Source organism: Salmo salar, chromosome 17 (assembly GCF_965601325.2).
Source record: "Salmo salar chromosome 17, fSalSal1, whole genome shotgun sequence".
In the NCBI taxonomy this organism is placed as follows: Eukaryota; Metazoa; Chordata; class Actinopteri; order Salmoniformes; family Salmonidae; genus Salmo; species Salmo salar.
In genome coordinates this window covers 23,517,786-23,534,825 of record NC_138307.1, presented here as the reverse complement: position 1 = coordinate 23,534,825, position 17,040 = coordinate 23,517,786, and the positions used below count along the sequence as shown (strand labels likewise).

The 17,040-nt window shown below is 46.5% G+C and overlaps 1 protein-coding gene across 1 annotated transcript in view; it reads left to right on the top strand.

The window, feature by feature from the left end:
- Positions 1-17,040, top strand: part of LOC106574937 (receptor tyrosine-protein kinase erbB-4) — a 534,764-nt gene that overhangs the window by 447,175 nt on the left and 70,549 nt on the right. Inside the window, exons 18-19 of the mRNA XM_082963634.1 lie at positions 11,343-11,465; positions 12,659-12,757. Coding sequence (XP_082819760.1) covers positions 11,343-11,465; positions 12,659-12,757 — 222 coding nt within the window. The remainder of the gene's footprint in view (positions 1-11,342; positions 11,466-12,658; positions 12,758-17,040) is intronic.

Sequence of the window (17,040 nt, the reverse complement as noted above, 5' to 3'; positions counted from 1 at the left end):
ACACAGGAACATAGAGAGACACTCAGGAACATAGAGAGACACAGAGGAACATAGAGAGACAGGAACATAGAGAGACACCAGGAACATAGAGAGACACACAGGAACATAGAGAGATAGGAACATAGAGAGACACACAGGACATAGAGACACAGGAACATAGAGACACAGGAACATAGAGAGACACACAGGAACATAGAGAGACACACAGGAACATAGAGACACACAGGAACATAGAGACACACAGGAACATAGAGAGACAGGAACATAGAGAGACACACAGGAACATAGAGAGACACACAGGAACATAGAGAGACACACAGGAACGTAGAGAGACACACAGGAACATAGAGAGACAGGAACATTGAGAGACACACAGAAACATAGAGAGACACACAGAAACATAGAGAGACACACAGAAACATAGAGAGACACACAGGAACATAGAGAGACACACAGGAACATAGAGAGACACAGGAACATAGAGAGACAGGAACATAGAGACACACAGGAACATAGAGAGACACACAGGAACATAGAGAGACACACAGGAACATAGAGATACAGGAACATAGAGACACACACAGGAACATAGAGACACACACAGGAACATAGAGACACACAGGAACATAGAGACACACAGGAACATAGAGAGACACACAGGAACATAGAGACACACACAGGAACATAGAGACACACAGGAACATAGAGATACACACAGGAACATAGAGAGACACACAGGAACATAGAGAGACACACAGGAAAATAGAGACAAACAGGAACATAGAGAGACACACAGGAACATAGAGAGACACACAGGAACATAGAGACACAGGAACATAGAGAGACACACAGGAACATAGAGAGACACACAGGAACATAGAGACACACAGGAACATAGAGAGACACACAGGAACATAGAGAGACACACAGGAACATAGAGAGACACACAGGAACATAGAGAGACACAGGAACATAGAGAGACACACAGGAACATAGAGAGACACACAGGAACATAGAGGTCACACAGGATCATAGAGAGACACACAGGAACATAGAGAGACACAAAGGAACATAGAGAGACACACAGGAACATAGAGACACACAGGAACATAGAGAGACACAGGAACATAGAGACACAGGAACATAGAGAGACACACAGGAACATAGATAGACACACAGGAACATAGAGACACACAGGAACATAGAGAGACACACAGGAACATAGAGAGACACACAGGAACATAGAGAGACAGGAACATAGAGAGACACAGGAACATAGAGACACAAGGAACATAGAGAGACACACAGGAACATAGAGAGACACACAGGAACATAGAGAGACTCACAGGAACATAGAGAGACAGGAACATAGAGAGACACACAGGAACATAGAGACACAGGAACATAGAGACACAGGAACATAGAGAGACACACAGGAACATAGAGAGACACAGGAACATAGAGACACAGGAACATAGAGAGACGGGAACATAGAGACACACAGGAACATAGAGAGACACACAGGAACATAGAGAGACACACAGGAACATAGAGAGACACACAGGAACATAGAGACACACAGGAACATAGAGACACACAGGAACATAGAGACACACAGGAACATAGAGAGACACACAGGAACATAGAGAGACACACAGGAACATAGAGAGACACAGGAACATAGAGAGACACACAGGAACATAGAGACACAGGAACATAGAGACACAGGAACATTGAGAGACACACAGGAACATAGAGACACACAGGAACATAGAGAGACACACAGGAACATAGAGAGACACACAGGAACATAGAGAGACACAGGAACATAGAGACACACAGGAACATAGAGACACACAGGAACATAGAGACACACAGGAACATAGAGACACACAGGAACATAGAGAGACAGGAACATAGAGAGACACACAGGAACATAGAGAGACACACAGGAACATAGAGAGACAGGAACATAGAGAGACACACAGGAACATAGAGACACAGGAACATAGAGACACAGGAACATAGAGAGACACACAGGAACATAGAGAGACACACAGGAACATAGAGGACACACAGGAACATAGAGACACACAGGAACATAGAGAGACAGGAACATAGAGAGACACACAGGAACATAGAGAGACAGGAACATGAGAGACACACAGAAACATAGAGAGACACACAGGAAACATAGAGAGACACACAGGAACATAGAGAGACACACAGGAACATAGAGAGACACACAGGAACATAGAGAGACACAGGAACATAGAGAGACAGGAACATAGAGACACACAGGAACATAGAGAGACACACAGGAACATAGAGATTCAGGAACATAGAGACACACACAGGAACATAGAGACACACACAGGAACATAGAGACACACAGGAACATAGAGACACACAGGAACATAGAGACACACACAGGAACATAGAGACACACACAGGAACATAGAGACACACAGGAACATAGAGATACACACAGGAACATAGAGAGACACACAGGAACATAGAGAGACACACAGGAACATAGAGACACAGGAACATAGAGACACACACAGGAACATAGAGAGACAGGAACATAGAGAGACACACAGGAACATAGAGACACAGGAACATAGAGAGACACACAGGAACATAGAGAACACAGGAACATAGAGACACACAGGAACATAGAGACACACAGGAACATAGAGAGACACACAGGAACATAGAGAGACACACAGGAACATAGAGAGACACACAGGAACATAGAGAGACACACAGGAACATAGAGAGACACACAGGAACATAGAGAGACACAGGAACATAGAGAGACACAGGAACATAGAGACACACAGGAACATAGAGAGACACACAGGAACATAGAGAGCACACAGGAACATAGAGACACACAGGAACATAGAGACACACAGGAACATAGAGAGACACAGGAACATAGAGACACAGGAACATAGAGAGACACACAGGAACATAGAGAGACACACAGGAACATAGAGACACACAGGAACATAGAGAGACACACAGGAACATAGAGAGACACAGGAACATAGAGACACACAGGAACATAGAGACACACAGGAACATAGAGAGACACACAGGAACATAGAGAGACACACAGGAACATAGAGAGACACAGGAACATAGAGAGACACACAGGAACATAGAGAGACACACAGGAACATAGAGGACACACAGGAACATAGAGACACACAGGAACATAGAGACACACAGGAACATAGAGACACAGGAACATAGAGAGACACACAGGAACATAGAGAGACACACAGGAACATAGAGAGACACACAGGAACATAGAGAGACACACGGAACATAGAGAGACACACAGGAACATAGAGAGACACACAGGAACATAGAGACACACAGGAACATAGAGACACACAGGAACATAGAGACACACAGGAACATAGAGAGACACACAGGAACATAGAGACACACAGGAACATAGAGACACACAGGAACATAGAGAGACACACAGGAACATAGAGACGACACAGGAACATAGAGAGCACACAGGAACATAGAGAGACACACAGGAACATAGAGAGACACACAGGAACATAGAGACACACAGGAACATAGAGACACACAGGAACATAGAGAGACACACAGGAACATAGAGAGACACACAGGAACATAGAGAGACACAGGAACATAGAGACACACAGGAACATAGAGAGACACACAGGAACATAGAGGACACACAGGAACATAGAGACACACAGGAACATAGAGAGACACACAGGAACATAGAGAGACACAGGAACATAGAGAGACACACAGGAACATAGAGAGACACACAGGAACATAGAGACACACAGGAACATAGAGACACACAGGAACATAGAAGACACACAGGAACATAGAGAGACACAGGAACATAGAGAGACACACAGGAACATAAGAGACACACAGGAACATAGAGACACACAGGAACATAGAGAGACACACAGGAACATAGAGAGACACACAGGAACATAGAGAGACATACAGGAACAGAGAGACACACAGGAACATAGAGACACACAGGAACATAGAGAGACACACAGGAACATAGAGAGACACACAGGAACATAGAGAGACACACAGGAACATAGAGATACACACAGGAACATAGAGAGACACACAGGAACATAGAGAGACACAGGAACATAGAGAGACACAGGAACATAGAGACACACAGGAACATAGAGAGACACACAGGAACATAGAGAGACACACAGGAACATAGAGAGACACACAGGAACATAGAGAGACACAGGAACATAGAGAGACACACAGGAACATAGAGAGACACACAGGAACATAGAGAGACACACAGGAACATAGAGAGATACACAGAAACATAGAGACACAGGAACATAGAGAGACACACAGGAACATAGAGAGACACACAGGAACATAGAGAGACACACAGGAACATAGAGAGACAGGAACATAGAGAGACACACAGGAACATAGAGAGACACACAGGACCATAGAGACACACAGGAACATAGAGAGACACAGGAACATAGAGACACACAGGAACATAGAGACACAAGGAACATAGAGAGACACACAGGAACATAGAGAGACACACAGGAACATAGAGAGACACACAGGAACATAGAGAGACACACAGGAACATAGAGAGACACACAGGAACATAGAGAGACACACAGGAACATAGAGACACACAGGAACATAGAGACACACAGGAACATAGAGAGACACACAGGAACATAGAGACACACAGGAACATAGAGACACACAGGAACATAGAGAGACACACAGGAACATAGAGACACACAGGAACATAGAGACGACACAGGAACATAGAGAGACACACAGGAACATAGAGAGACACACAGGAACATAGAGACACACAGGAACATAGAGACACACAGGAACATAGAGAGACACACAGGAACATAGAGAGACACACAGGAACATAGAGAGACAGGAACATAGAGACACACAGGAACATAGAGAGACATACAGGAACATAGAGGGACACACAGGAACATAGAGACACACAGGAACATAGAGAGACACACAGGAAGATAGAGAGACACAGGAACATAGAGAGCATACAGGAACATAGAGAGACACACAGGAACATAGAGACACACAGGAACATAGAGACACACAGGAACATAGAAAGACACACAGGAAGATAGAGAGACACAGGAACATAGAGAGACATACAGGAACATAGAGACACACAGGAACATAGAGAGACACACAGGAACATAGAGAGACACACAGGAACATAGAGAGACACACAGGAACATAGAGAGATACAAAGGAACATTGAGAGACAGGAACATAGAGAGACACACAGGAACATAGAGAGACACACAGGAACATAGAGAGATACACAGGAACATAGAGAGACACACAGGAACATAGAGACACAGGAACATAGAGAGACACAGGAACATAGAGAGATACACAGGAACATAGAGACACACAGGAACATAGAGATACACACAGGAACATAGAGAGACACACAGGAACATAGAGACACACAGGAACATAGAGAGACACACAGGAACATAGAGACACACGGAACATAGAGAGACACACAGGAACATAGAGAGACACACAGGAACATAGAGAGATACACAGGAACATAGAGAGACACACAGGAACATAGAGAGCACAGGAACATAGAGACACACACAGGAACATAGAGACACACACAGGAACATAGAGACACACAGGAACATAGAGACACACAGGAACATAGAGACACACACAGTAACATAGAGACACACACAGGAACATAGAGACACACAGGAACATAGAGATACACACAGGAACATAGAGACACACAGGAACATAGAGAGACACACAGGAACATAGAGAGACACACAGGAACATAGAGACACACAGGAACATAGAGAGACACACAGGAACATAGAGAGACAGGAACATAGAGAGACACACAGGAACATTGAGACACAGGAACATAGAGAGACACACAGGAACATAGAGACACAGGAACATAGAGACACACAGGAACATAGAGAGACACACAGGAACATAGAGAGACACACAGGAACATAGAGAGACACACAGGAACATAGAGAGACACACAGGAACATAGAGAGACACACAGAAACATAGAGACACAAAGGAACATAGAGAGACACACAGGAACATAGAGACACACAGGAACATAGAGACACACAGGAACATAGAGAGACAGGAACATAGAGAGACACACAGGAACATAGAGAGACACACAGGAACGTAGAGAGACACACAGGAACATAGAGAGACAGGAACATTGAGAGACACACAGAAACATAGAGAGACACACAGAAACATAGAGAGACACACAGAAACATAGAGAGACACACAGGAACATAGAGAGACACACAGGAACATAGAGAGACACACAGGAAACATAGAGACAAACAGGAACATAGAGAGACACACAGGAACATAGAGAGACACACAGGAACATAGAGATCACAGGAACATAGAGACACACACAGGAACATAGAGACACACACAGGAACATAGAGACACACAGGAACATAGAGACACACAGGAACATAGAGACACACACAGGAACATAGAGACACACACAGGAACATAGAGACACACAGGAACATAGAGATACACACAGGAACATAGAGAGACACACAGGAACATAGAGAGACACACAGGAAAATAGAGACAAACAGGAACATAGAGAGACACACAGGAACATAGAGAGACACACAGGAACATAGAGACACAGGAACATAGAGAGACACACAGGAACATAGAGAGACACACAGGAACATAGAGACACACAGGAACATAGAGAGACACACAGGAACATAGAGAGACACACAGGAACATAGAGAGACACACAGGAACATAGAGAGACACAGGAACATAGAGAGACACACAGGAACATAGAGAGACACACAGGAACATAGAGTCACACAGGATCATAGAGAGACACACAGGAACATAGAGAGACACAAAGGAACATAGAGAGACACACAGGAACATAGAGACACACAGGAACATAGAGAGACACAGGAACATAGAGACACAGGAACATAGAGAGACACACAGGAACATAGATAGACACACAGGAACATAGAGACACACAGGAACATAGAGAGACACACAGGAACATAGAGAGACACACAGGAACATAGAGAGACAGGAACATAGAGAGACACAGGAACATAGAGACACAGGAACATAGAGAGACACACAGAAACATAGAGAGACACACAGGAACATAGAGAGACTCACAGGAACATAGAGAGACACAGGAACATAGAGAGACACACAGGAACATAGAGAGCACAGGAACATAGAGAGCACACAGGAACATAGAGAGACACACAGGAACATAGAGATACACACAGGAACATAGAGAGACATACAGGAACATAGAGAGACACACAGGAACATAGAGACACACAGGAACATAGAGACACACAGGAACATAGAAACACACAGGAACATAGAGACACACAGGAACATAGAGACACACTGGAACATAGAGAGACACACAGGAACATAGAGACACACAGGAACATAGAGACACACAGGAACATAGAGACACACAGGAACATAGAGAGACACACAGGAACATAGAGACACACAGGAACATAGAGAGACACACAGGAACATAGAGAGACATACAGGAACATAGAGACACACAGGAACATAGAGAGACACACAGGAACATAGAGAGACATACAGGAACATAGAGACACACAGGAACATAGAGTGACATACAGGAACATAGATACACACAGGAACATAGAGACACACAGGAACATAGAGAGACACACAGGAACATAGAGACACACAGGAACATAGAGATACACACAGGAACATAGAGAGACATACAGGAACATAGAGAGACACACAGGAACATAGAGACACACAGGAACATAGAGACACACAGGAACATAGAGAGACACACAGGAACATAGAGAACACACAGGAACATAGAGACACACTGGAACATAGAGAGACACACAGGAACATAGAGACACACAGGAACATAGAGACACACAGGAACATAGAGACACACAGGAACATAGAGAGACACACAGGAACATAGAGACACACAGGAACATAGAGAGACACACAGGAACATAGAGAGACACACAGGAACATAGAGAGCACACAGGAACATAGAGAGACACACAGGAACATAGAGAGACACACAGGAACATAGAGACACACAGGAACATAGAGACACACAGGAACATAGAGAGACACACAGGAACATAGAGAGACATACAGGAACATAGAGACACACAGGAACATAGAGTGACATACAGGAACATAGAGACATACAGGAACATAGATACACACAGGAACATAGAGACACACAGGAACATAGAGAGACACACAGGAACATAGAGACACACAGGAACATAGAGACACACAGGAACATAGAGAGACACACAGGAACATAGAGACACACAGGAACATAGAGACACACAGGAACATAGAGACACACAGGAACATAGAGAGACACACAGGAACATAGAGACACACACAGGAACATAGAGACACACAGGAACATCGAGACACACAGGAACATAGAGAGACAAACTGGAACATAGAGACACACACAGGAACATAGAGACACACAGGAACATAGAGACACACAGGAACATAGAGACACACAGGAACATAGAGACACACACAGGAACATAGAGACACACAGGAACATAGAGAGACACAGGAACATAGAGACACACAGGAACATAGAGACACACAGGAACATAGAGACACACAGGAACATAGAGACACACAGGAACATAGAGACACACACAGGAGCATAGAGAGACACACAGGAACATAGAGACACACAGGAACATAGAGACACACACAGGAGCATAGAGAGACACACAGGAACATAGAGACACACAGGAACATAGAGACACACAGGAACATAGAGACACACAGGAACATAGAGACACACACAGGAACATAGAGACACACAGGAACATAGAGAGACACAGGAACATAGAGACACACAGGAACATAGAGACACACAGGAACATAGAGACACACAGGAACATAGAGAGACATACAGGAACATAGAGACACACAGGAACATAGAGAGACACACAGGAACATAGAGAGACATACAGGAACATAGAGACACACAGGAACATAGAGTGACATACAGGAACATAGATACACACAGGAACATAGAGACACACCGGAACATAGAGACACACAGGAACATAGAGAGACACACAGGAACATAGAGACACACAGGAACATAGAGACACACAGGGACATAGAGACACACTGGAACATAGAGACACACAGGAACATAGACAGACACACAGGAACATAGAGACACACAGGAACATAGAGACACACAGGAGCATAGAGAGACACACAGGAACATAGAGAGACACAGGAACATAGAGACACACAGGAACATAGAGAGACACACAGGAACATAGAGACACACAGGAACATAGAGAGACACACAGGAACATAGAGATACACACAGGAACATAGAGACACACAGGAACATAGAGACACACAGGAACATAGACAGACACACAGGAACATAGAGAGACACAGGAACATAGAGACACACACAGGAGCATAGAGAGACACACAGGAACATAGAGACACACAGGAACATAGAGAGACACACAGGAACATAGAGAGACATACAGGAACATAGAGACACACAGGAACATAGACAGACACACAGGAACATAGAGACACACTGGAACATAGAGAGACACACAGGAACATAGAGACACACAGGAACATAGACAGACACACAGGAACATAGAGACACACACAGGAACATAGAGACACACACAGGAACATAGAGAGACACACAGGAACATAGAGACACACACAGGAGCATAGAGAGACACACAGGAACATAGAGACACACAGGAACATAGAGACACACACAGGAACATAGAGACACACAGGAACATAGAGACACACAGGAACATAGAGAGACACACAGGAACATAGAGACACACACAGGAGCATAGAGAGACACAGGAACATAGAGACACACAGGAACATAGAGACGACACAGGAACATAGAGAGACACACAGGAACATAGAGACACACTGGAACATAGAGAGACACAGGAACATAGAGACACACAGGAACATAGAGACACACACAGGAACATAGAGAGACACACAGGAACATAGAGACACACACAGGAGCATAGAGAGACACACAGGAACATAGAGACACACAGGAACATAGAGACACACAGGAACATAGAGAGACACACAGGAACATAGAGACACACACAGGAGCATAGAGAGACACACAGGAACATAGAGACACACAGGAACATAGAGAGACACACAGGAACATAGAGACACACAGGAACATAGAGACACACAGGAACATAGAGACACACAGGAACATAGATACACACAGGAACATAGAGACACACAGGAGCATAGAGAGACACACAGGAACATAGAGACACACAGGAACATAGAGAGACACACAGGAACATAGAGACACACAGGAACATAGAGAGACACACAGGAACATAGAGACACACAGGAACATAGAGAGACACACAGGAACATAGAGACACACAGGAACATAGAGACACACAGGAACATAGACACACACAGGAACATAGAGACACACAGGAACATAGAGAGACACACAGGAACATAGAGATACACACAGGAACATAGAGACACACAGGAACATAGAGACACACAGGAACATAGAGAGACACACAGGAACATAGAGAGACACACAGGAGCATAGAGACACACAGGAACATAGAGAGACACACAGGAACATAGAGACACACAGGAACATAGAGAGACACACAGGAACATAGAGACACACAGGAACATAGAGAGACACACAGGAACATAGAGACACACAGGAACATAGAGACACACAGGAACATAGAGACACACAGGAACATAGAGACACACACACATACACACGAACACATGAACACACACACGCACTGACCGACAGATATATGGTCTCATTATGGTGTTTGATGACCGATGCTGAGCTGGTTGATTATGTCGGTGATAAACCTATATGAAGGGCCCTGATAGGCTGATTGGCTCATTAAGATAAGTATTGATTGTTCGGCTGATGGAGGTATTGACCATGTGTGTGTGTGTGTGTGTGTGTGTGTGTGTGTGTGTGTTGGTGTGTGTGTGCCTCCCGGTGTGTGTGTGCGTTTGTATGTGTGTGTGTGTGTGTGTGTGTGTGTGTGTGTGTGTGTGTGTGTGTGTGTGTGTGTGTGTGTGTGTGTGTGTGTGTGTGTGTGTGTGTGTGTGTGTGTGGGGATGTGTGTGTGTTCCAGTTGGTGGAGCCCCTGACCCCTAGCGGTACGGCCCCCAACCAGGCCCAGCTTCGCATCCTCAAAGAGACAGAGCTCAAGAGGGTTAAGATCCTCGGCTCAGGAGCCTTCGGCACAGTCCACAAGGTACGGTTGATTGTGCCTCTGTTTGTGAGTGTGCCTTTCATTCATTTGCCTTTCATTATTTTGCCTTTCATTATTCCGCCTGGTTCTGTCCTGATATGACGGATGACAGTGTGACTTTGTGTAATACTGTGTATGTTTGTGAGTGTCTGTCTTTTCTCATTATTTCGGACATTGCTTCTATTCTCTGAGATTGTGGGAAGGGTTTATGTGTCTCCTTTCAGTGTGTCAAAGTGTGTCGATATGACCATAGGAGTGTGTGTTTACCAGTGGTATCTCTCCTTGCCTGTGTATTTCAGGGTATCTGGGTCCCAGAGGGAGAGACAGTAAATATCACAGTGGTATCTCTCCTTGCCTGTGTATTTCAGGGTATCTGGGTCCCAGAGGGAGAGACAGTAAAGATCCCAGTGGTAACTCTCCTTGCCTGTGTATTTCAGGGTATCTGGGTCCCAGAGGGAGAGACAGTAAAGATCACAGTGGTAACTCTCAGTGCCTGTGTATTTCAGGGTATCTGGGTCCCAGAGGGAGAGACAGTAAAGATCACAGTGGTATCTCTCCTTGCCTGTGTATTTCAGGGTATCTGGGTCCCAGAGGGAGAGACAGTAAAGATCACAGTGGTAACTCTCAGTGCCTGTGTATTTCAGGGTATCTGGGTCCCAGAGGGAGAGACAGTAAATATCACAGTGGTATCTCTCCTTGCCTGTGTATTTCAGGGTATCTGGGTCCCAGAGGGAGAGACAGTAAATATCACAGTGGTATCTCTCCTTGCCTGTGTATTTCAGGGTATCTGGGTCCCAGAGGGAGAGACAGTAAAGATCCCAGTGGTAACTCTCCTTGCCTGTGTATTTCAGGTTATCTGGGTCCCAGAGGGAGAGACAGTAAAGATCCCAGTGGTAACTCTCCTTGCCTGTGTATTTCAGGGTATCTGGGTCCCAGAGGGAGAGACAGTAAAGATCACAGTGGTAACTCTCAGTGCCTGTGTATTTCAGGGTATCTGGGTCCCAGAGGGAGAGACAGTAAAGATCACAGTGGTATCTCTCCTTGCCTGTGTATTTCAGGGTATCTGGGTCCCAGAGGGAGAGACAGTAAAGATCACAGTGGTAACTCTCCTTGCCTGTGTATTTCAGGGTATCTGGGTCCCAGAGGGAGAGACAGTAAAGATCACAGTGGTAACTCTCAGTGCCTGTGTATTTCAGGGTATCTGGGTCCCAGAGGGAGAGACAGTAAAGATCCCAGTGGCAATAAAGATCCTGAACGAGGCTACGGGGCCCAAAGCAAACGTGGAGTTCATGGACGTGAGTATTACACCACAACTCTGTGTGTGTGTGTGTGTGTGTGTGTGTGTGTGTGTGTGTGTGTGTGTGTGTGTGTGTGTGTGTGTGTGTGTGTGTGTGTGTGTGTGTGTGTGTGTGTGTGTGTGTGTGTGTGTGTGTGTGTGTGTGTGTGTGTGTGTGTTGATATTAGTTGAGCTCATTCCATCTTCTGAAACCTCAGTCTAGTCAGGTTGATCAGTTCAGCCCAGAAACTCCTACCCCCAGCGTAATGGCTGACATGTAGTCTATTGCACCAGGTCTGTTAACATCACCAGGTGTTTAGATGGCATATAGCCTTGTCTGTATCACTGGGTAGAGGGTTTGCAGGGAAGAGGACAGATGGAGAGAGGGTAGAAGCCCTTGACTTGCCTTTGAGCCAAGCCTGGGTTGGGGGTAGGATAGAGGATGGAGTAGGATAGAGGATGGGGTATGGGTTAGAGGATGGGGTAGGATAGAGGATGGGGTAGAGGTTGGGGTATGGAATAGAGGATGGGGTAGGGGGTAGAGGATGGGGTAGGGAATAGAGGTTGGGTAGGGGATAGAGGATGGGGTAATGATTAGAGGATGGGGTAGGGGATAGAGGATGGGGTAGGGATTATAGTTTGGGGTAGGGGCTGGGGATGGGGTAGGGTTTAGACGATGAGGTAGGATTGAGGATGGGGTTGGAGATAGAGGATGGGGTAGGGATTAGAGGATTGGGTAGGGATTAGAGGATGGGGTAGGGATTAGAGGATGGGGTAGGGCTTAGAGGATGGGGTAGGGATTAGAGGATGGGGTAGGGAGTAGAGGATAGGTTAGGCATTAGAGGATGTGGTAGGGAGTAGAGGATGGGGTAGGGATTAGATGATAGGTTAGGCATTAGAGGATGTGGTAGGGATTAGAGGATAGGGTAGGGTTTAGAGGATAGGTTAGGCATTAGAGGATGGGGTTGGGGATAGAGGATGGGGTAGGGATTAGAGGACGGGGTAGGGATTTAGAGGATGTGGTAGGGAGAGAAGGATGGGGTAGGGTTTAGAGGATGGGGTAGGGATTAGAGGATGGGGTATGGAATAGAGGATGGGGTAGGGTTTAGAGGATGGGGTAGGGGTTAGAGGATGGGGTAGGGTTTAGAGGATGGGGTAGGGGTTAGAGGATGGGGTGTGGAATAGAGGATGGGGTAGGGCTTAGAGGATGTGGTAGGGATTAGAGGATGGGGTAGGGTTTAGAGGATGGGGTAGTATAGAGCATGGGAGAGGATGGGGTCGGACAGAGGATGGGGTAGTATAGAGGATGGGGTAGGAGAGTGGATGGGGTTGGGGATAGAGGATGGGGTAGGATAGAGGATGGGGTAGGGATTAGAGGATGGGGTAGGATAGAGGATGGTGTTGGGGATAGAGGATGGGGTAGTATAGAGCATGGGAGAGGATGGGGTCGGACAGAGGATGGGGTAGTATAGAGGATGGGGTAGGGATTAGAGGATGGGGTAGGATAGAGGATGGGGTAGTACAGAGGATGGGGTAGGACAGAGGATGGGGTAGGACTGAGGATGGGAGAGGATAGAAGATGGGGTAGGGGTGAAGGATGAGGTAGGACAGAGGATGGGGTAGGACAGAGGATGGGAGAGGATGGGGTAGGACAGAGGATGGGTATAGAGGATGGGGTAGGACAGAGGATGGGTATAGAGGATGGGGTAGGACAGAGGATGGGTATAGAGGATGGGGTAGGACAGAGAATGGGGTAGGATAGAGGATGGGGTAGGACAGAGTATGGGGTAGGACAGAGGATGGGGTAGGACAGAGTATGGGGTAGTAAAGAGGAAGGGGTAGGGTAGTAGATGGGGTAGGGATAGAGAATGGGGTAGATTAGGGGATGGGGTAGGGTAGAGGATGGGGTAGGATGGAGGAAGGGTTTGGGGTTAGAGAATGGGGTAGGATGGGGGGTGGGGTAGGGGTAGGGGTTAGTGGATGGGGCAGGATAGAGGATGGGGTAGGGTTGAGGATGGGGTAGGACAGAGGATGGGGTAGGATAGAGGAAGGGTAGGGTAGATGTGGTAGGGATAGAGAATGGGGTAGGAAGGGGGATGGGGTAGGGTTTAGGGGATGTGGTAGGATAGAGGATGGGGTAGGATAGAGGATGGGGTAGGGTTTAGGGGATGTGGTAGGATAGAGGATGGGGTATGATAGACGATGGGGTAGGGTTTAGGGGATGTGGTAGGGATTAGAGGGTGGGGTATGATAGAGGATGGGGTAGGGTTTAGGGGATGTGGTAGGATAGAGGATGGGGTATGATAGAGGATGGGGTAGGGTTTAGGGGATGTGGTAGGATAGAGGATGGGGTATGATAGACGATGGGGTAGGGTTTAGGGGATGTGGTAGGGATTAGAGGGTGGGGTATGATAGAGGATGGGGTAGGGTTTAGGGGATATGGTAGGATAGAGGATGGGGTAGGATAGACGATGGGGTAGGGTTTAGGGGATGTGGTAGGATAGAGGATGGGGTATGATAGATGATGGGGTAGGGTTTAGGGGATGGGGTAGGATAGAGGATGGGGTAGGATAGAGGATGGGGTAGGATAGACGATGGGGTAGGGTTTAGGGGATGTGGTAGAATAGAGGATGGGGTATGATAGACGATGGGGTAGGGTTTAGGGGATGTGGTAGGATAGAGGATGGGGTAGGATAGACGATGGGGTAGGGTGGAGGATTCGGGTAGGGTCTATCAAGTATGTTGGTTGGAGAGAGAGGCATTTTGCCAAACCTAATTGAAAAGCCCCATCCTCCCTTTCTTCTCCCTCCTTCCTGTCTCCCAGTGGATGGCGTTGGACATCCAGAGCCCACATGGTTCCCCAGTTTTTAAACTACAATCTAAAAGCAGGCCCACAGGCTGCCACTGGGACAGTTAGAGACAGACCAGGAGCCAGCAAGCTGTTCTCCCTCACACACACACACATAAACACACACACACTGCTTAGCATCATTCACTGTCTGGAAGTGGATGTGTGTATCTGTGTGTGTGTGTGTGTGTGTGTGTGTGTGTGTGTGGTGTGTGTGTGTGTGTGTGTGTGTGTGTGTGTGTGTGTGTGTGTGTGTGTGTGTGTGTGTGTGTGTGTGTGTGTGTGGGTGTGTGTGTGGGTGGGTGGGTGGCGTGGGGAAGCGGAGAAGTCAGGCGGATGGTAATGGAGGTCACCGCTCAGAAAGATGAGAGAGATATCCCTAAACACACACTCTCGTCACACACACACACCACCTCATATATTAGCCCTCATATCCTAGTACAGAAGCACACTCCCTTCTAACAACTGTCAGGGCCTCCTGTCACCCAACAGAGACTCACAAAGCCACTTGTTTTCTTCCTATGTGAGTGTCTGGTTCAGACTTCCACGACCATTTTTAGCTGTACTCTGGGCTTGTATAATGTGCTGTAGTTTTATGAAGTGGAGATGTAATGCTGCTATTTTACCCCGGTGTTAAATCAGAGCACTGTCGGTGCCAAAAGGACCTCTCTCCTGCCTGCACTGTGCCGGGATTAATCTACTCTCCACCGCTGAGCCACTCTCACCTCTTTTAGAATCTAAATGTAAAGGCCCTTCATCTATCAAGCCCCCGGCAGCTTTAAAATACCCTGCTCTTTGTGCAGAGAATGTAGCAGTCAGCCACGCTATGTGTAGCAAGATGGGAGTCAGCCAGGCTGTGTGTAGCTAGAGAGAAGATAGAGGGAGGCTGTGTGTAGCTAGAGAGAAGATAGAGGGAGGCTGTGTGTAGCTAGAGAGAAGATAGAGGGAGGCTGTGTGTAGCTAGAGAGAAGATAGAGGGAGGCTGTGTGTAGCTAGAGAGAAGATAGAGGGAGGCTGTGTGTAACTAGAGAGAAGATAGAGGGAGGCTGTGTGTCGCTAGAGAGAAGATATAGGGAGGCTGTGTGTAGCTAGAGAGAAGATAGAGGGAGGCTGTGTGTAGCTAGAGAGAAGATAGATGGAGGCTGTGTGTAGCTAGAGAGAAGATAGAGGGAGGCTGTGTGTAGCTAGAGAGAAGATAGAGGGAGGCTGTGTGTAGCTAGAGAGAAGATAGAGGGAGGCTGTGTGTAGCTAGAGAGAAGATATAGGGAGGCTGTGTGTAGCTAGAGAGAAGATAGAGGGAGGCTGTGTGTAGCTAGAGAGAAGATAGAGGGAGGCTGTGTGTAGCTAGAGAGAAGATAGAGGGAGGCTGTGTGTAACTAGAGAGAAGATATAGGGAGGCTGTGTGTAACTAGAGAGAAGATATAGGGAGGGTGTGTGTAGCTAGAGAGAAGATA